Genomic DNA, 20,413 nt, shown 5'->3' with positions numbered 1-20,413 from the left:
GTAAATTAGATAGTCATATTAAAAAGAGAGTTAATTAAAAATAAAATTATTATAAAAATTAAGATTTGGTAAGCAGATAACTAGAAATTGATTGTTGTTTACAAAATCCATCAAATAAGTTATGTTGAAGCAAACAAAATGATTTTGTATAAAAGGAAATAATGGTTTAGTGTTTGTAAAAAAAAAAAATGGAAATACATAGTGCTAATAACAAAATAATAATAAATGGCTCGAAAAAAAAACCGGAAATAATGGAAAGTAAATTGATGATTCATTGTCAGAATCATACTAGGATATGATGATTCATTGTCAGAATCATACTAGGATATGAATAACAAGTAAATCTATAAATAGTAGCGCAAGAGAACAAGTTTTTGTATTCAATCCGATCAAATAACAAACAAGTTTCAGCCAATTGTTGTGTGTTTTTCTAGAGTTCTAGTTCGTTCGTTTCAGCCATTCTCTGATTCACGTCTGTCGTAGTCTTTTTGTTTTTTCTTTGTTTCTTTGATTCACACAGTTTCCACCGTTTCATCTTTGTTTCATTGCCGAGAAGAGAATGGAGCCAATAATAAACAGACCTTTGCCTATAGGAGTCGTGTTTCGTCCTACGAAGTTTGAGATGGCAAATATCTTTTTGAAGAAAAGAGTTTTGGGACAGAGCATAGAAGCTCCTAGGGTGCCAGGAGATTGCCACGATATCTTCTCAAGACGCCTTCGTGAGTTGCCAGGCTATCCAAGAGAAGAGCATTGGTATTACTTCTGCAGAAGACGTCGTAACCAAGTTACTAGTAGTAACCTCTGGACACCAACCGGAGAAGAGACCAATGTGTTAGATCCCAAGAATCGGAGACTAGTTGTTGCTACCAGGCGTCGCTTTACTCTCCTCGAGAAACAAGAAGGAGAAGAGTATGATTGGTTCTTGGATGAAATTAGACTCCCACCAACAGTTTCACATTCTGATTGGGTTTTGTGCCATATCTTGGGCAAGAAGATTGAACCTGAAATTGAATATTTTCCGCCCTTGATCGAATCTGAGTACGACGAATCCGAATCGGAAGATGAAGAAAGTGTTGATACATAACCCTGCAGCAGAGGTTTTGGATCTTCTTAGATCTTCTTAGGTTTTGAATTACCTAATTAGATTCTTATGAAACTGTTACAGAAGAGAGTTGTATAGTAACAATATCTAGCTACTCAGATATTTTTGCATAGCTAGTGGTGGAAAGCCCTTTAACATCTCACTTACATTCTTCCAAATCAGGTTTTTTTTCCAAGTTTGTATCGCCAATACAGTTACCTTGTGTGTTAATCTATCTTATAATGAGTGTCGTAGGATGGGATAGGGATCTCCACTTTTGTGTGGTTTTTTGTTTTAGTTTTTTTTGTTGCTTATGATGTTGGAAGCTGTTGGGTTGTGTTTTTATGTAGTTACCTTGTGTTCTTCCTCCACCTCCTCCTTCACCTAATTAGATTCTTATGGAAATATATCATTCTGTCTTTAAATGTTATAGGAGAAAAAATAAAACCAAATAATATTTCTAGTGGTTATGTTTTATTGTAAAACGGCGAGCCTCTCACTTCTCCTGTTCTCATACTAGGATATGATTAACAAGGAAATCTATAAATAGTAGCGCAAGAGAACAAGTTTTGTATTCAATCCGGTCAAATAACAAACAAGTCTTTATTCTAGAATTCTAGTTCGTTTCAGCCATTCTGATTCAAGTCCGTAATCTTTTTTTCTTTGTTTGAATCACACAAATTTCCAGCTTTTCATCTTTCTTTTGTTGTCGAGAATAATGGAGCATCCAATAATATATTGATAGATTGAAGATATCTGAATAATACTGTTTGAACTAGAATGAATAAAGAGATACAGAGTTTGTAGTCTCAATATCGGAACTCTCAGATTAACATAGATCTCTCACAAACACTCTCTCTCTAGCACATCGCTAGATTCAGCTCTCACAAGTTTCTCTCACTAAAAACAGCATAATGAAGTGAAAAGGAGATACAACGTTTTTTTATTCAAACAACAACTCTCCAACCGCAAACCCTCTCTTCCATCCCGAGTCTTCCATTATTTCTCTTAGTCAACATCTTCATTTGACTTCCTTCCCAACGGCTACTTCCGCGACCAGCTGACGTGGCCTCCTTCCTTTGCGATAGTAGGCTTGATGAATCCTATCAATACTCCCCTTCCGGAGAACAAGCTTGTCCTCAAGCTTGAAGGAAGGAAACAAACGAACAAAGGTCTTTGAAGACATCCAAGAGTTATCCGCCAGTTCCTTGCCCTGCCACTTCACCAGAAATTCATGTTCCCTTGTCTCATTAAAACGAACCTCCACAATGGTTTCAGGAAAGACAATCTCCTCCACAATATGCTCCGGCGGTTCCTCGTCCTGAATCACATGGTGATCCCCCACGACAGCCTTGATTTGAGACACATGAAAAACATTGTGAATCTTACAATGGTCACGTAGTTTGATACGATAAACGACAGCACCAATACACTCCAAGACCTCAAACGGACCAAAAAACTTGGCCGCTAACTTCTGACAGTTTCGGGGAACCACCGACAGCTGACGATATGGTTGTAACTTCAAATATACCCAATCTCCCACTACAAAAACCACATCACGTCTCTTCTTATCAGCCTGCTTCTTCATAATCTCCTGAGCTCGCAACAGATTGGCTTGAATGCGTTGAAGCATTAGATCACGTTCCCTGAGCTGTACTTCTAACTCCCAATCCTCAGTGGAACCGTCTTCAAAGGCCAACACCCGCGGTGGATCCCGACCATACACCAGCTTAAAAGTAGTGGTCTTGATAGCAGAGTGGAAAGAAGTATTGTAAGAATACTCTGCCCAAGCCACATACTTCTGCCAAGTCTTAGGATGTGCCGACGCGAAACAGCGGAGATAAGTCTCCAAACACCGGTTTAAGACCTCCGTCTGACCGTCGGATTGAGGGTGATACGCCGTGCTATACTTGAGCTTAGTCCCTGCAACGCGAAACAAGGCAGTCCAAACTTCCCCCAAGCAAATGCGATCGCGATCAGAGACAATTGTCTTAGGGAAACCGTGAAGTCGAACCACTCCTTCTATAAACTTGTTAGCTACATCCAAAGCGGTAAAAGGGTGTTTAAGCCCCAAGAAATGAGCAGCTTTGCTCAAGCGATCAACAACCACCAAGATCACATTCACACCTCCTGAAGTGGGTAAACCCTCAATGAAATCCAAAGACACATCCTCCCAAATTGCAGTAGGCACCGGAAAAGGCTGCAACAATCCAGCAGGAGCCAACGTAGAATACTTGTGGGTTTGACACACCCTACACGACTGAACATAACGTTGAACATCCCGTTGCATACCTTCCCAATGAAAACAAGCCTGAATACCGTTCAACGTCTTAAGGATACCCGCATGGCCACCCACCTTGCTGTCATGATATTCATGTAAAATAAGAGAGATAAAAGAGGAGGATCATGGAATTACCAATCTCTTCTTGAACCAGAGGCGGCCATTCAAAAATGAATAATGGCCCTTGTTAGTATCAGACACTCCCAACTGAGTAATGATAGCCTTGATCCCCTCATCCTGATCAATCTCATTATACAAATCATGTAACTGCAACACCGATGGAACAGTCAAGGCAAGTAAAACATGAGAAACCGAATGAGGAATACGAGAAAGGCCAACAGCAGCCTTATTCTCAATACCAGGTTTATATACGATCTCCATGTCATACCCCAGCAACTTCGTTAACCATCGCTGGTACTCCATATTAACACCTCTCTGTTCCAAGAGAAACTTCAGACTCCGCTGATCAGTATGAACTATAAATCTGCGTCCCAACAGATAGTGCTTCCACTTCAACACAGCCAAAACTATCGCCAATAATTCACGCTCATAGGCCGGCTTTAACTGCTCATGGCTAGTCAGTCCATGACTAAAAGAAGCCAAAGGACGCTTATCCTGCAATAACACAGCCCCGACACCAGTACCTGAAGCATCCGATTCAATGATGATTGGTTTAGAGAAATCAGGTAACCCCAGAACAGGAGCTTTAGCCATTGCTTGTTTCAACCGGTCGAAGGCCTGTTGTGCTTCAGGGGACCAGAGAAACTGATCTTTCTTCAACAACTCCGTAAGTGGTCTCGTAATTGAGCCATACCCTTGCACAAACTTGCGATAATAGCCAGTTAAACCAAGAAATCCACGAAGCTGTTTAACATTTGTCGGAGTAGGCCAAGTGAGCATAGCCTTCGTCTTCACTACATCAGTTGCAACACCTGCCGCTGAAATAATATGGCCTAAATACTCCACATGAGTCACACCAAACATACACTTCTTGCGGTTAGCAAACAATTGATGAGAGACATAGTTAAATGTTGAGCATGTGGAGCATGTTGAACATAGTTAACTATTGGTCTGCAACAACATAGTTAAATGTTGAGCATGTTCCTCCACTGACTCACTGTATACCAAAATATCATCAAAAAACACCAACACAAACTTCCTCAAAAACTGCTTGAAAAACTTGTTCATCAACGCTTGAAACGTAGCAGGAGCATTAGTTAACCCAAAGAGCATCACTAAGAATTCATAATGGCCCTCCAAGGTTCGAAAAGCAGTCTTAGCAATGTCCTCTTCCTTCATACGAATCTGGTGGTAGCCAGAACGTAAATCAATCTTCGAGTAGATGACCGCACCATGTAATTCATCCAAGAGCTGATCGATAACAGGAATAGGAAATTTATCTGGAACAGTAGCTCGATTCAAGGCTCTATAATCCACACAAAACCTCCAAGAAGAATCCTTTATCTTAACCAACAAAACAAGACTTGAAAACGGCCTTGTACTCGGACGGATAATGCCCGCACCTAACATATCATCCACCATTTGTTCCATAATCTCCTTAGTAGTGTGGGGATATATGTAAGGTCGAACAGTAATAGAATGTATCCCTTGCTTTAGAACAATCACATGTTCCTGACCACGCACAGGCGGCAAACCCGAAGGCACTGCAAAGACCGAAGCAAAACACTCCAACACCGCCATGATGGAAGCCGGAATACGCTGTTCCACACTAGCCACAGTAGACTGCAAAGAGGACAAACCTCCACCAACCTGACAATTACCAGCAGGAGAACGGACAGAGGCCTTTAAGTGTAATGGAGGGACGTGTAAAGAAGTGTCTCCCAACAATGTCACTGTCCTCCCCTTATAAGTAAAAGTCCATTCTTGCTTAAGCCAGTCTACCATACACGGACCAAGAGTCTCTAACCACTGCACGCCCAAAATGACATCAACACCACCCAAATCCAAGGCAATGAAATCGGTTTGAAAGTCCACACCTGCCACCTGAAAAGAGACGGCCTTACAAGCACCATAACCATGGACCGAAGCTCCATTGCCCAATACAACCTCTAGGTCTTGTTCCTCTGATACCTTCAACTTCAATTTAGCCACCACTGCAGGTGTGATAAAGTTGTGAGAGGCACCTGAATCAATCAAGATCACCACCCGAGACTTACCAATCATTCCCACCAGTTTAGTAGTTCAAGGAGAGTGACGGCCAATAAACGAGTTAAAAGACAAGCAGCACAAAGTTGGTTCTTGGACCACTACACACTCGACAGTCTCATGAATGTTCTCATCCAATACCTCCAACTCAAGACCATCTACCACAGTCAGAATCTGCAACTCCTTCAATGGACAAACATGTCCCCTTGAGTATTTCCCTTTACAGCGGAAACAAATCCCTTTACTACGCATCGCATCAAGCTCCTCTGCTGTATGGCGTTGGCGAGGCTGCACCACCGGCTTTGGTAGTATTGGAGCCGCCATAACTGTACCAGTATTAGCAGGTAACAACACAGAAAGGGGAGGAATATACATATTCACTGGTCGAGAAGTAAACGATCTGGATCCACCCACCGTTTTGTTGCTCTTCTCACTCAATAATTGGCAAAAGGAACTAAACTCCATCCGCAACATTGCAGCCTTCTGATAATCCAACCCTCGAGGTTCCTTCATTTTAATGACCTCCTTCATTTCTTGCTTCAAACCATTGTAAAAAATCTTCTCAAGATGAGAATCATCCAAGCCAAGCACCTGTGCAGACAAATCCTCAAATTCACTCACATAGGCTGCCACAGTCCCAGTTTGTTTGATAGCAAAGAGTCGATTTCTCGGATCATCCTCAATAGCTTCACCGAATCGCAAGAATAACCGCTGACAAAACTCATCCCAAGAGCGAAACTCACGGCGAGTCATCTCACAGTTAAACCATTTCAACACATCACCTTCAAGGCTAAAATCTACCAAATCCAATTTATCAGCATCTGTGTATCGACCAATACGAAAGAACCGTTCTACTTTCGAAAACCACTCATAAGCATGAGATCCGTCAAAAACTGGCATCTCTATCTTCCTTAGTAAGCTAGAACGATTCTCTAAAGGAAGATTCCCAAAATCACCACCACGCGAGCGTAGATCTGAAGAATACGATACTTGTGGAGAAGGATTAGAAGATTCCGGTTGCTCCGGTCGTTTCTCCAGGTGATTCTCGAGTCGCGACAACATCTTCAACACCGCTTGCATCGTCGAATAAAGAGAAGTCAGCTTATCTTTGTGTTCCACCTTCGATTGAACCAACCGCTTGTAACCGCCGCATATAAATTTCAATTTAGTCTCCATTGGATCCTCGTGATAGCTCGCATCATCGAGTTCCTCTGAATACTCAAATTCCGCTATCGCACTAAAGCTTCAATCTCAGTTTCACGCACCAATGATAGATTTAAGATATCTGAATAATATTGTTTGAACTAGAATGAATAAAGAGATACAGAGTTTGTAGTCTCAATATCGGAACTCTCAGATTAACATAGATCTCTCACAAACACTCTCTCTCTAACACATCGCTAGATTCAGCTATCACAAGTTTCTCTCACTAAAAACAGCATAATGAATTGAAAAGGAGATACAACGTTCTTTTATTCAAACAACTCTCCAACCGCAAACCCTCTCTTCCATCCCGAGTCTTCCTTTATTTCTCTTAGTCAACATCTTCATTTGACTTACTTCCCAACGGCTACTTCCTCGACCTGCTGACGTGGCCTCCTTCCTTTGTGATAGTAGGCTTGATGAATCCTATCATATACAGACCTTTGCCTATATGATACGCGGTTTCTTCATACCAATGCTCTTCTCTTGGACAGACCATAGCAGCTCGTAGGGTACCGGGAGATTGTCATGATATCTTTTCGAGACATCCTCGTGATTTGCCAGGCTATCCAAGAGAAGAGCATTGGTATTATTTCTGAAAAAAATGTAACCCCCAAGTTACTAATACTAGTAGTAACCTCTGGACACCAACGGGAGAAGAAACCAATGTATTAGATTTGAGGAATCAGAGACTGATTGTTGCTACCAGACGTCTGTTTACTCTCATTATTGAGAAAGAAGAAGGAGGAGAATATGATTGGTTCTTGGATAATATTAGCCTCCCACGAACAGTTTCAGATTCTGTTTGGGGTTTTTACCATATCTTGGGCAAGAAGATTAAACCTGAATTTAATTATTTGCCGCTCATAATCGAATCTGAACCCGAATCCTTAGACGAAGAAAGTGTTGATAACCCTGCAGAGATTTTGGATCTTCTTAGAGAGCAAGATGACGAAAATGTTCTTCCCCCAGGACCCTCACCTCCTCCTGCACCTAATTAGATTCTTATGAACTGTCTTTAATTGTTCTACAAGATCTACTCAGGTATTTTTGTATAGATAGTGGTGGTGGTGGAAATTAAAGCCCTTTGACATCTCACTTACATATTTCCAAATTAGGAAAGATTGTTGTCAAGTTTGTATCGCCAATACATTTAGGTTGTGTTAAACTATCTTATAGTGAGTGTCATAGGATGGGATCCCCACTTGTGTGGTTTTTTGTTTTTGTTGCTTTATGATGTTGGGTTGGGTTTATATAAATGCTTATGTATCATCATGTCTATCTCTTGGTCTGAATGTTATTTACTTAAAACATAAAACCTGCAAAAAGATAAAACAGAGCACAACAAAGGAATCAACCCCGTTAAAGAGTCAAATCTGGAAATATTAAGGTTAAACACTCAAAGACAAACCTAACAAATTGGTTTTATTCAAGCTAAGACTACAGATTTTACTAGTAAATTACAACCAAAAAAAAAACAAGTTTTGAATCATTTTCAAAATTGATAAAAAAAAAAACAGTCCTATGGTCACTCAGAATATATTTATAGCCCCGTCAGAGCTTAAAGCTTGTTTACAAGTCAAAACTACATCTATATATACGTTTTCTACAATGTTATTGAAGACTTGTTTGTTATTTGGCTTCATTCAATTATCCATGATCTTATCTAGATGATCTGTAATCTTTAAGCATGCTTCTCTTGTGCGGTTGTTTAAATTTTACCCTTATCTTACTTCCTCACTTATTTAGATTGCTTTTAAACTATATTTTCAATCCAAATGAAGAAAGGCAAAACTTAAATATACATTAGAGAGGTTTTAATAAACTTAAAGAGGGAATAAATTCCAATTCAAGTCTTAATTTGAAGCGTACATTACAATATTACAAAACCCAATAATGTGGACCATGGATTGGTTCGTACATATGTTGTGGATGTCATGGACACTTTGTACTTTAGACTTTGGGTCTGTTGGTGACCACGTTTAAATAGACAGTTAAAAAATTACGGGTGGTTGTAAAGATAGCGGTTAATAAGTTAACAGTTAAAGATAGTAGATAGAAACAATGGTGTAATAAAAGAGAGCGGTTGATTATTTAGCTTGATTGGTAGAATTATAGCTATTGATTATTGAAATAATATTAAATTATAAATAATTAAAAACTAATTTATTTATATAGTAAAAATATGGAAGAAGACATTATATATTTTTTTTTGTCAACAAAGGCATTATATTTTATAACATGAAAATTAATAAACCAATAAATTATAAAATCATAATTTTTAGTGGTTGTGATAATTATCTAAAACATTTAAACAAATAATTGTCATTTAGTCTCACCATTAGGCTAATTATAAGTTCTTACAAGTCAATATGTCATTAAAGGAAATTCTGTTTTTTTTCTTCTTTTTTTGTAAAACAAATAAAAATTGTTAAAACCAAAACTACTAATAAATCATAAAGCTTGTTGGGTCAATTTTAAAATCCATTGAGATATAATTTATATGTGTGCATTATTACAAACACGTTATCATCTTTCTATTTTTTTTTACAAACTTGTCATTTTGAACAAATTTTTAATGCAAAAAGAAAACAAATATATTTAATCACTTTGTTTGCAACTGAAGTTGCCAAACGCTCATATTTTTTTGTGGTTGAAAAACACTTTCTCAACCGTTCAAAATCAGCTACAGCTATCCATTTTTTCTATTGACTCTAACCGTTTATTCCAAACACTTTCTCCAACCGTCTTGATGATTGGTAACCAATTGAGCATTTCGATTCAAAAAAAGACATTTAAGTGTTTCTAGTCAGAGCCTTTATAATTGTCCGAGGCAATGATCTCTATATCATTAATATATATAGTGACTGATCGGGATTGTAATTTGTAGTACTAAATTTATTTTTTAGGTTATTAAAACTGTTAATAATTTAGTAGACCTTAATTAGTTGTTGTATTAATAAAGAAACAAAATTGTATGACTATGTCTTGTCTTAGCCACCCACACTTTAAACAAAGTTAGGACATCTTCTTATATAGTTTAACCATATATATTTATAGATATTTGATATATAGTCATCCCCAAGTTTTCTATGCTTTAGACTTGGTGGTTGTGACATTCTTTCTTATAATAACTTTCGTCTCAACTTAGGACAAACTCAATAATAATTCAAAGTATTACTTTGAAAAATCGTAAGTAGATATATAAACCTTTGACTATCGTTAATTATTTTGAATATATTTTTTTTATAAATTTGTTTCGAATTTTGAAAATTCACGCTTTTTTTTTTTTTTGAAAATTCACGCTTTAAATTAAGTAATAAATATAAAAAGATTGAACACAATTTGATACGGTGATATTATTTTAGGTTCAATTAGATAACAAATCTAAAATTCTATGAATTTTTATATAACTTTTTTGGTAAATTTGGAATATCTTTCCTGAAAATAAAGTACCCATAAATTCCAAATCCAAAGGACACTAACGGTAGCGGCAACGACAATAACGACGGTCCACGAGACCCAGACCCATCTTGGTATGACGTCATCAGCGCCTCCGCTGACGTAAAACCACGTCATCTTAACAATAAGCAGCGGCGCCAGGACGCACCTGCAGACGCTGTACGACGCGTAAAACGGCAGCGTCACGAAACGGCGCAAACGCACCGCGAGTTGCGCGTCTGGACCACGCGCATCCGCGAGCGTCCACGTGTTCTGGCACGCACTCGTGGCCTCGGCGACGACGAGTAGCGCGAGGAGAGCGCACGCGCCGTGGGCGACCAAATAACGGCAGGTGAGGAAAACGAAGAGCACGGCGGCATGGTGAGCGGCGAAGAGCGAGTCTCCGCCGGCGGGGGACGGGAACACGGCGAGGTGGAGGAGATCGGCGAGGAAATAAGCGGAGCTGAAATCGAGAACGGAGTTTTGAGAATCGGTGTTGGCGGAGGAGAAACCGCGGTTAGGATCGGAAAACAAGGCGTTTCCCGCGAGTAATACGGCGGAGACGCCGTGGAGGAGGGAGATTAAACAGCTGGAAGCGAGAGGACGAGACTCTGGAGTCCAGTTTTTGAAAATGAATAAGTAACCGAGAAGATAAACGAAGATGAAGATTGAGAAGAACAATGGAAGATCTCTGGTGAACGTGATTGGTTCCATTAGTGATAAAATAAGTTGAAGCTTTTTGAAGACGTCGATACATATATTTATATTATATATAGTATATATATAGAGAGAGAGATGAAGATGATGACACGATGGAGATGGTTGAGGTTTGTTTAGATAATCGGGGAAAAGGGTTTGGTGAGGGGAACACCTAAAAACTACGCCGTTTTCTAAATGATATGTTTAATCTTTAGAAGGCTGTGTGACATTTTTTACTAATTTCATTTTCTTATGTTTTGTGTTCTTTTTTTCAGGTTTTTAAGAAGTGTATTCACTTTTAAATAGAATTCAGTATATTCAAACTTTTTATTCTGGCAACACTTGTTCTGTTTCTATAGTAACATTTATTTTTATTATGTTCGTTCCGTATAGTTGTCTCAGTTCTGTTGTCACCCTAATATATCATCAAATAACAAAAACATGATGTCATTCAAGTATCCATTGATAGATTGTTGTCCGAATCGGATAGAGATGACAAAATGTACAGAGAATCATTGTCAAGAACAAACGTAAAGATTAGATTCTTACACAAACAAACAATAATGGTCTTTGACTCTTTTTTTTTGTTTTTTTTTTATCTCTTTTTTTTTTTCCTTTTTATAATCATACACTGACTAAGGACTTCGAAAAGAAGTCTCGTGGCAAAAAGCTTCTAAGCGGTTTTACATCATTTAAACACCATACTGAGTTAAGAGAGATCCTATCCTGGATAGGCTATCCATGGAGGGCTAAGACCTTCATGTTTTGTCTGCGTGTGTTCACACATACGTGTACCTGCCCTGGCTATTGTACTTTTATATAATACATGTATATATTATATACACTTCTTCTTTTCGTTAATCGATTTCACCTTCTTCCACGTCGTTGGCTAGTTTTGGAACAGCGGGAGCCTGAGCCTCGGGTTCTTCTACATCATCATCTTGCTTCATGTACAGTCCGAGTTTCTCAAGGGGGTTACTTTCTTTCAGGTTGAAACTTCCAAGTGCGTCTAAAGGTCTCTCGGGACTGGTTTCATCTGGTTTTGGAACCACAGGAGCCTCGGGTTCTTCTTCATCATCGTCTTGCTTCATGTACAGTCCGAGTTGCTGAAGAGGGTTATTTCCTCTGAGGTTCAAACTTCCAAGTGCGTCTAAAGGTCTCTCGGGACTGGTTTCATCTGGTTTTGGAACCGTCGCGCGAGCCTCAGGTTCTTCTTCATCATCATCTTGTTTCATGTACAGTCCGAGTTGCTCAAGTGGGTTACTTCCTCTGAGGTTGAAACTTTCAAGTGCATCTAAAGGTCTCTCTGGGCTTGTTTCATCAGCTGAGCTTGTTAATTGCTCAGGTGCACTCGAACTCAGCATCTCTAGGTCCTCGAGAAACCGCGAGTTCTCATTGATCTCTACAGTTTTCTCCATCTGCAGGGAAGTCAACGACATAAATAAAAAATATATAAGAAATCTCCATCATGTGGATCTTAGTAACTTACATTGGTGGAACACATTCATCAGTAAACGTGCTTCATATTTTAAACATGATTATACTTATTTGAGTGTTTTTAGGGTTCGTGATCCTCTAATGTAAGTCATGTGTTTCCTAATTACCTTCAATAAAGCTTGGCGAGCGGCTTCTCTTTCGAGTTCTCTCTTGCGCTTAGCCTCAGCAGCAGCTTCTGCAGCGGCCTCTGCTTCAGCTTGGCGACGAGCATCTTCAGCAGCCTTTGCTTCAGCTTGTAGCCGTGCTTTCTCTGACAACAAAAGAAGATTATAAGTAAAATAAATAAACTAGTGTAAGAAGGATCCATAGAAACAACAAAAAGTTAACAAATTGGGTTGTTAATATATAAACAACCTTTCTTCTTTTGCAGTTCGAGTTCTTCTCTTTCTTTGCGCAGCCTTTCTGGATCACCCTTAATACCATTCTGCTCTCAAGAAATATCAAATTCAAACCAAATTAATTCCCAAAGGATCAAGAGGACTGCTTTGAGGATACTGTAGAATATGTGATCCACGCATTTAACTCAGGATCAGCTAATGCAAATGCGGTAGTCTCTATTGTGTGTTCTACTAGTACGCTAATTAATATCTAGGTCCGTTCTACTACTATTATGCTCTTTCAGTTTATAGAAGTTCAGAAAAAGTAAATCCTCGGTAAAACAATAATACTTTTTGCTTTAAACAAACTAAAATAAAACAATTCTAATACATTTCTACGTTTCTATGACTGTTTAGACTAAATCCAAATACCCTGCTACAAAATATAAAACCCAAACGTTATTTCTATTCTTCCTAAACTATCGTTGTTAAACCAGTGCGCCAAACAATTTTACCAAGAGTTCTCGCCAGAAGCATAATCCACTCGCCACTTAAAGACTGATAAAGATAGGCTAAATTGAGGATAATTACAGACCTGTGAAAGTGGTTTCTCGCGTGCTTTTAGAATGATATCTGCAAACCGGTTCTTCAACAGCGCAGCTCTATAGCGCTTCTCAGATGAAGCTGGAGTCTCTAACATATTTCCTGAAGTGTTAAAAGTTGACAAAAGTGTGAGATTACTCACTTCATGGCTCAAATTGAGAAATAGGGTAACTCCTTCTCTCTACATCTCACCCTCATGTTGGCCATCTGATTCATCAGTACTAGGCTTCTGCTGAGAACAAATATCCATCTGCTCCAGCGCACCAGTAGATTCTGTAATGAATACACCAGCGATACAAACTGTAAATATGTATTTTTAAGAAAATTCTTCAACATAATTTTGTATCCAACAGCGATAACCAATGTCTATTCACATTTCCCTATTGTGACTAACTACAGATATTACAACAGAGTAAATTTTGGATAAACCTCTCCAGGAAACAGAGAGTAGTACAGAGGAAGTAGGGTGGAGAAGTAAAACTACAATCATATGAATAATGTTACGAACATAATAAGAATTTAAAGGAGATGAGTACTCACGACTTCCTTCAAACTCAATTCTTGTATTTTCATCTCTTTGCGCCTCAGAATTTGCAGTTTCAGGCATCTGAAAAGTTACCAACTGCATGTTTTAGATTCATAGGAAATTACATGCCTCAAAAAGCTGACATTATAGATTAATACCTTGGCAGAATCATCTTGAACCATGGGTTTAGCATCATCAGATAGATCTCCCGAGCTACCAGACTCCGAATCTGAAAAGCAACACTCTATCCAGTAACACACAGAATCTTTTACAATAACATGATGCTACATAAACCTACTAAACATTAGATTTATTAGCTAAGCTGTACATTATTTGATCAAAATAAAATAAAAAGCTAAGCTGTAGACTTTTATCCTACTGTTCTTCATGATACCAGAAAGAGGTTCCCTCCATGAAATCGCAGGTATCAAATTTAACAAACTTTCAATAATTATTACATCAACAAATGAAATTTTGACGAACTCCACAACCACCATAGAATTTGATAAGATCTAACTAAATTATAAAATTCAACAGACAGGAAAAACATTTGCCCAAACAAATAATCATATGGTAACAATACAAAAAACGATACCAATATCATACTATGAACATAGGCTGGAATATATAAATATATAAGCTTCTGATATATACATGACTACATGAGTTAGTGACATATTATAACATTCAAAGAGACCTACGACAAGAAAATGTTTAAGGAGTTGACGAATAATAATGGGTTGCAACTAACCACTGGAGCTCCTTGAGATAGGAGGTTCATTACCACCGACATACTCATCAGCCAATTCATTTCCTAGAAAAGGAACACAGAAGCAGAGCAAGAGTAAGACAATTGGTGAACACTGAGACCACTGACCATTATAATCCCGGAACACAATTTGCAAACAGAATTTGATTTTCACCTCGTTGCAGAGATGAAGTGCTCGGTCCTGATCCATTGATAAGCTGCAACAAAAGAAATCCGCTTTGCCTCAGTAAAAAAAATGTACTAAAATATAATCCAGCAGGTGAGATGATTACCTCTATTTCACATGGTTCAACATTCGCCTGTTTTGCTTCTTTATTTTGTATATATTCATCTAGAAGGTTTTGAAGAGTGACCAGTACTTCATCACTGAGGACATCAATGTCTATCTCAATTTCATCTTCTGCAATTTCTCCTCCATTCGAACTGTGCTTCTTCAAAAAGTCAATTATATGTGCAGGAAGTTCGTCGAGTAGTGATTCGAGTTGTCTGCCCAATCTATTTCTCTCCTCTGCTGACATAAGTGGCTTCACGGGTTCTGGAACACTCTCTCTAATAGGTGAAGCCATCTTTCTCTTCTTCGTTGGAGGGACAGATATAGCAGATTTCCCTTCGTCATTGAGCTCCACTGATATTGCAGGCACCGTTTGCATGCTACACGCTGGTAATTTTTTTTCGATAGTTTTCCACCGCGCTTCAAATAATTTACTAAGTATATCCCCCATAATGTGAACATCATGTCCTGGAGGGTTATATGTCATTGCATTGGTAAATGTAAGCCTCACATCAGCAGCAAACTCATGTGGGCTTGAATATACACCAGAGGCTAAGTTCTTCTTCACTGTCCCTAAGTCCATGGGATGTTTGATGATGGTGAGATAGTCAGGTATGTTCAGTTTCACTACATCAACTGGCGCCTGAAAAACCCAAGAATGCGGATGGGACCACAGCTTTTTCAGCAGCGTGTCACATTGCTTCATCAGTGTAATGTTAGGAGTGCTAGTCATAGGCTCTTTCGAAGACTCAAACTTCCCAGAGGTACCACGATTCCATCCACGAGAAGTCCCAGTCTGATGCCGAACTTTCTTTCCCGATCCCATTGCAAAATCAGATGGCTTCTTCGTATTGCTGACTCGAGATGATAGCTTATGAGCAGAGCTAAAACCCACCCTATCACTAGTAGACGACAAAGCAACTGAGTTCATTCTCTGCAACTCAGCATTTCTAAGAACTATCTTTGTCTGCTCCAGCTCCATTTTGAGCCGATATATCAAATCCCTCCTCTCAGACTGTGTCATATTATACAGAGAAATGACTTGTCTCTGGACACCATAAGGAACGTCATCATTAGAGTTCAACATAATACACTTCCGTGCAGGAGTAGTAGAATTCTCAGATGCAGTGACCTCAGTATCAATCTGTGCAGAACTCCCAGAGCCCTCTGATTCATTAGGCGCTTCAAAAGTATTCCGATAATACCCGCCCGGGAACGCAGCACTTTCAACCATCGTTTTGGCAAAGAAATTACACAGATATATATAATCAAATCCTCAGCAGCTTCTACAGCTCATTTACAAGAGACCTGCATCATACATATCTAATAACTTAATCCACAGAAACTAATATTTCAACGCTCTAAACCACAAAGACTGTTCCTTTTAGTTGCAACATTTTCGCAAAATTTCGACAGGGGCAAAAAAGCTTGTTATAACACAACAAGCCAGATCTAATCAAAGTGAAATAAGAACGTTGGAATCTCAAAAAAACCTGAAATATAACCGTAAAAATTAAACCTTTGCCATTCCAAATTTCAATTTATCTAGTTTTTGGATTCCAAAACTCGAAACCCTAGCCTGATACCAAATTCAATTGAAACCTAATCATTCGAATTGAGAAAACCCCCACAAATTTAAAAAAGATCGAATTTTACCATTTGCATCTCCTACAGCTGTTACCTCCTCTCACAGGTTTCTTCACAAACCAAATCTCAAACCTCCTCCCACAGAAATTAACTTTCAAATCAGACAACACGGAGCTTTGAAAATCTCAACCACAGACGCGACTCACCAGAGAAGAAGAGATGATCTAGAGAAGAATTCTCCCAGAAGATTTCACCGAAACCCTAGAATAAAAATCGCCCCCAATTTCGGAATCTCCTAAGATCCGTGAACCATATCCACAAACACGGCACAAAGTAGAAGGATTGAACAACCAAAAACCCTTGAATCTGGAAATTGACTAGAATCCAAACCTGAATCTCTCGTGACCACCAAATCGACGACAACCCTTAAAAGATCAGAGCTTTACCGTGATAAAACAAAAATAAAAAAGAAGAAGCTGGAGACAAAAACGAAGTCGAAGAAGACTCAGAGAAAGAGAGAGAGGAAAAAAAAAATAGTTTCTTACATTAATTTTATGTTTTTAAAAATATATACTTCACCGACAAAAGCCTACCTCTAATTTTCAGATCGGACGGTTCATATTGATTGAAGGACTAGCCGCCAGATCCATATCTAAAGGTTAATGTGATCTTGCCTGCGCGGATTTAACGACTTTACTTAACGTGCGTTTCCTTTACGTGTCCTACGTGGCAATATTTTTAAACAGGTGGGAAAACTAACGTGTGACGTTATTTGGACAGTGATCATTGACTTTTTATTACTGGTAGTGTTTGTAGTTGTTTGACTGGTTACATTTCTAGAAGACGTACTGGCAGAGCGGGTTCTTCAATTTTGATGGACTAAAGCATATTTTTATGTAAACTTTAATAAAACAAAAAAAATCACTACATTACTATTATAAAAAAAAAGTAAAAAGTTATTGGTATATACAGAACTAGACTTTTGCAATCCTTAATTCCCAAAAACATTCATTATTTTAAAATCATAACCTTTGATTGATAATAATCCAAAACAGATGATAGTATAACATTATAATAAAATAAGGTTTAAAATTAGGGAGGAGAAAAAACAAAAGCTTACCCATTACTCAGCAGCAGCAATGATCTGTATATAGGTTTTTTAAATTTTTAGTTTTGTTTGAAGAAGTTAAATATTTTAACATTTAGTAGAATTTAAATCTAATATTTAGAGATTTTCTTGTTAAAAACAGGAAACAAACAAAAATAATTAAAAAAAATCGACAACTCCTACAAAAAAAAAAACAGAAACATGTAAACGAACGGGAAAAAAACTATAAAGGGAAAAGAAAAAAACGTAATATAAAAACTGCTCAGTAGACTCGAACTGAATACAAACTACTTGATTAAAAGAAACATTGCCAGCTGACCTACTTCATCTCTTGAAGATGTAGCCTTAAAATTATTGCTATATAGTGTGGCCTAAAGCAAATGCTTTGGCTGTTTTATGGGTGGACCGGGCCTGCGTACTGAAGCAAATGCTTTGGCTGTTTTATGGGTGAGTGACTTCACTAGCTAAATGAAAAACGACATGGAGTCTGTAGTTGAAACGTAAAACGACATCTGTATTCTTCTGAAGTGTGTGCCGTTTTTATTGATTTTCTTGTTCGGAGGACAACAATGTTTTAATATTAAATTATTCATCCGAGAAATTTTGTGGAGATTATTCATCCGAGAAATTATTCATCCGAAAAAAAACGAATGGCGAACTCCTGGTTCCCTAACTCTCTCGTCTCCCCTCTCAACCCTCCGGCTACGGCTGGTAGTCTCAACCGCCCTCCGCCTCTTCCTCCAGATCCCCCTGACCCCTCATCTCCTTCTGACTTTCCTTCTCTTGCTTCAGGTCTTCTGTTTCCTCGTAAACAAAAAAACTTTCACAGAACTCAAATTACTATTGTTCCTTGTCATGTAGAAGTTACTTCTCCTTCTACACTTCCTCCCCAACCCCTTCCTGAGGTTGTCTCTACGACTCAGCTCTTGACTTCTTACTTGGTCTCCTCATCAAAATTATCTTTGAATCCCAGATCTGGTTCTCTTCCTTCTGGATCTGAAAATGCTACAGTAGCTACAAAAAACTTGAATCCTTCTTCTACTACTGTTCTTTCTCCTTCTTCTCAATCTTTTCATGGCATTCTTGGGACTACTCCCTCTCAGTTACCTATTTCCTCCAACTCTCCTACTCAAAATGCTAAACCAAGTTATGTTGTCATCTCTAAAACTTCTCCCCCTCTCCCCTCCCATTATCCTCCCACTTCTCTAAATGTCCCGTTACCTCCTAAAACTGCTACTGATCCAATTTCATATGCCTCAAAAGTAAAACCATCTGTACATAAATCCTTGAAAAGGTTATCCCCTGTCTCTTACTCTCCATCAGGGGTCCCAAGAGTTGAAATTCCTGATGAAGTTTTCCAGAAAGGAGCCGAACTTCATAAAGACTTTATCATCTGCAAATTCTTTGGTCGGATACTGCCCTACCACCTTACTCAGAGTGTCCTAAACTACATGTGGGGTAAAGGTAAACACCTGGAAATACATCTCTCCCCAGCAGGAAACTCTATTCTTGTTAGACTGCCAAATAATTACATTAGACAGAAAGTTCTAGAAAAGAGAATATGGTATGTGGAGACTACTATGTTTCATGTGTCCCAGTGGTCTACCTCTTTCGACGAATCTTCTCCTTCTCTACAGCGCATCCCACTCTGGGCCCACCTAAAAGATGTTCCTTTTGACCTCATCCACCAACAAGGACTTAGTCACATTGCTGGACTCATTAGTGAACCAAAAGAAACAGATGACTGGACCATTAATCTTACCAGTATAAGTACTGCTCATGTAAAGGTGGAGGTTGATTCTACTAAGCCACTGCCCCCAGTTCTTGAAGTTCTAAGGACAGATGGATCACTCTTCACTGTGAAGGTTGAATACCCTTGGGTGCCTCCGATTTGCTCCCACTGTAAGGAAGTGGGTCATATTCTAAGGAACTGTTTGCTAGCTCCACCTCCTGCAGCGCCTTCTCCACCTACTGCACCCACAAACTCTTCTGGTGCGCAGGTTGTCCCTCATACATGTTATCTCTGTAAAGAAGTTGGTCATTTTATGAGAAATTGTCCAACAGCGGCTAACCGTTGGACCCCTGTTACTGCTAAAGCAAAGAGAAACCATGTTCCTAATAGTAATCATCTCAAGCACACTGCTCCAGCCGCTCAAACTGATCATGTTGCTCAAACTGTTCCTGAAACTCATGTGACTACTAATTTACCTTTTGAGTCAACTCCTGCGTCACATATAAAGTCAACTCATGTTGCTCCAGTACCTACCACTAAGCCAGCTCCTGTGTCACCTACTGAGACATCCCAAATAGAGGAGCCTACCACTGAGCCAGCTCCTGTGTCACCTACTAAGACATCTCAATTAGAGGAGCATATGGTTATTGATGCTACTCCATATAAAGAAACTAATCAGTCGGTTATTACCTCTGAGTCTCCAATTGCTGCTGACTCTCCAGTGGATGTTCAGGTGGATTGTGTTCTGGCTCTGAAAGCAGAGTTTGTGTCTCGTCCTATTGTGGTCTCAGACAATTCGTTTGCCTTATCTTTAACCAATAAATATGATGGCCTGAAAACAACCCCCACTTCGTTTAACCCTTTTATCCCCTCTGAGCCACCATACACCAACACTAACCCTCCAAAGTCCCTCTCACCTACCAAAAATCCTCCTTGTATACCTGAAAATCCAGATCCAAACTCCTACTCAGTAATAACCTCTCAACCCCTGTTTATACCTTCACCCATTAATTCTAATGTTTCTTCTTCTACTTTTGGTTAGAGTCCTCTTTTTACCCAGAAAAAGGCTCAATCCAAACCCCAATGAGTCCCCATATATCTTTTTGGAATGTCCGCGGCCTAAATGACCCGG

At 38.9% G+C, this 20,413-nt stretch overlaps 3 protein-coding genes and 2 pseudogenes across 4 annotated transcripts; 2 read left to right on the top strand and 3 right to left on the bottom strand.

The window, feature by feature from the left end:
• The first annotated feature begins 559 nt into the window (after positions 1-559).
• LOC104783603 (NAC domain-containing protein 37-like) lies at positions 560-1,124 on the top strand (annotated as a pseudogene).
• Positions 1,125-1,836: 712 nt separating this feature from the next.
• On the bottom strand, positions 1,837-6,704 carry LOC147945474 (uncharacterized). The gene has a single exon (XM_087509962.1). The coding sequence runs from the start codon at positions 6,702-6,704 to the stop codon at positions 5,565-5,567; it is 1,140 nt and encodes a 379-aa protein (XP_087366088.1). The 3' UTR covers positions 1,837-5,564.
• Positions 6,705-7,207: 503 nt separating this feature from the next.
• On the top strand, positions 7,208-7,732 carry LOC147945473 (uncharacterized; annotated as a pseudogene).
• A 2,333-nt stretch (positions 7,733-10,065) lies between these two features.
• On the bottom strand, positions 10,066-11,201 carry LOC104779954 (TLC domain-containing protein At5g14285). The gene has a single exon (XM_010504392.3). It carries the CDS (start codon positions 10,884-10,886, stop codon positions 10,137-10,139), a length of 750 nt encoding a protein of 249 aa, XP_010502694.1. The 5' UTR covers positions 10,887-11,201; the 3' UTR covers positions 10,066-10,136.
• A 185-nt stretch (positions 11,202-11,386) lies between these two features.
• On the bottom strand, positions 11,387-17,113 carry LOC104779953 (transcription factor GTE8). 2 transcript variants are annotated; one of them, XM_087509969.1, is made up of 11 exons: positions 16,511-17,113; positions 14,856-16,162; positions 14,738-14,780; positions 14,566-14,628; positions 13,973-14,043; positions 13,829-13,895; positions 13,481-13,561; positions 13,281-13,390; positions 12,723-12,792; positions 12,476-12,618; positions 11,387-12,289 (listed from the first exon to the last, which is right to left on the bottom strand). In XM_087509969.1, exons 2-11 carry the CDS (start codon positions 16,086-16,088, stop codon positions 11,729-11,731), a joined length of 2,442 nt encoding a protein of 813 aa, XP_087366095.1. In that variant the 5' UTR covers positions 16,089-16,162; positions 16,511-17,113; the 3' UTR covers positions 11,387-11,728. The 2 variants fall into 2 exon arrangements, with proteins under 2 accessions (XP_087366095.1, XP_010502693.1); XM_010504391.3 differs by having other exon boundaries at positions 16,648-17,095.
• Positions 17,114-20,413: the final 3,300 nt, after the last annotated feature.

Source organism: Camelina sativa, chromosome 4 (assembly GCF_030686135.1).
Source record: "Camelina sativa cultivar CO46 ecotype springtype chromosome 4, ASM3068613v1".
Taxonomy (NCBI): domain Eukaryota; kingdom Viridiplantae; phylum Streptophyta; class Magnoliopsida; order Brassicales; family Brassicaceae; genus Camelina; species Camelina sativa.
Note: the sequence above shows the minus strand (reverse complement) of the source record. Positions and strands in the feature narration are given on the sequence as shown.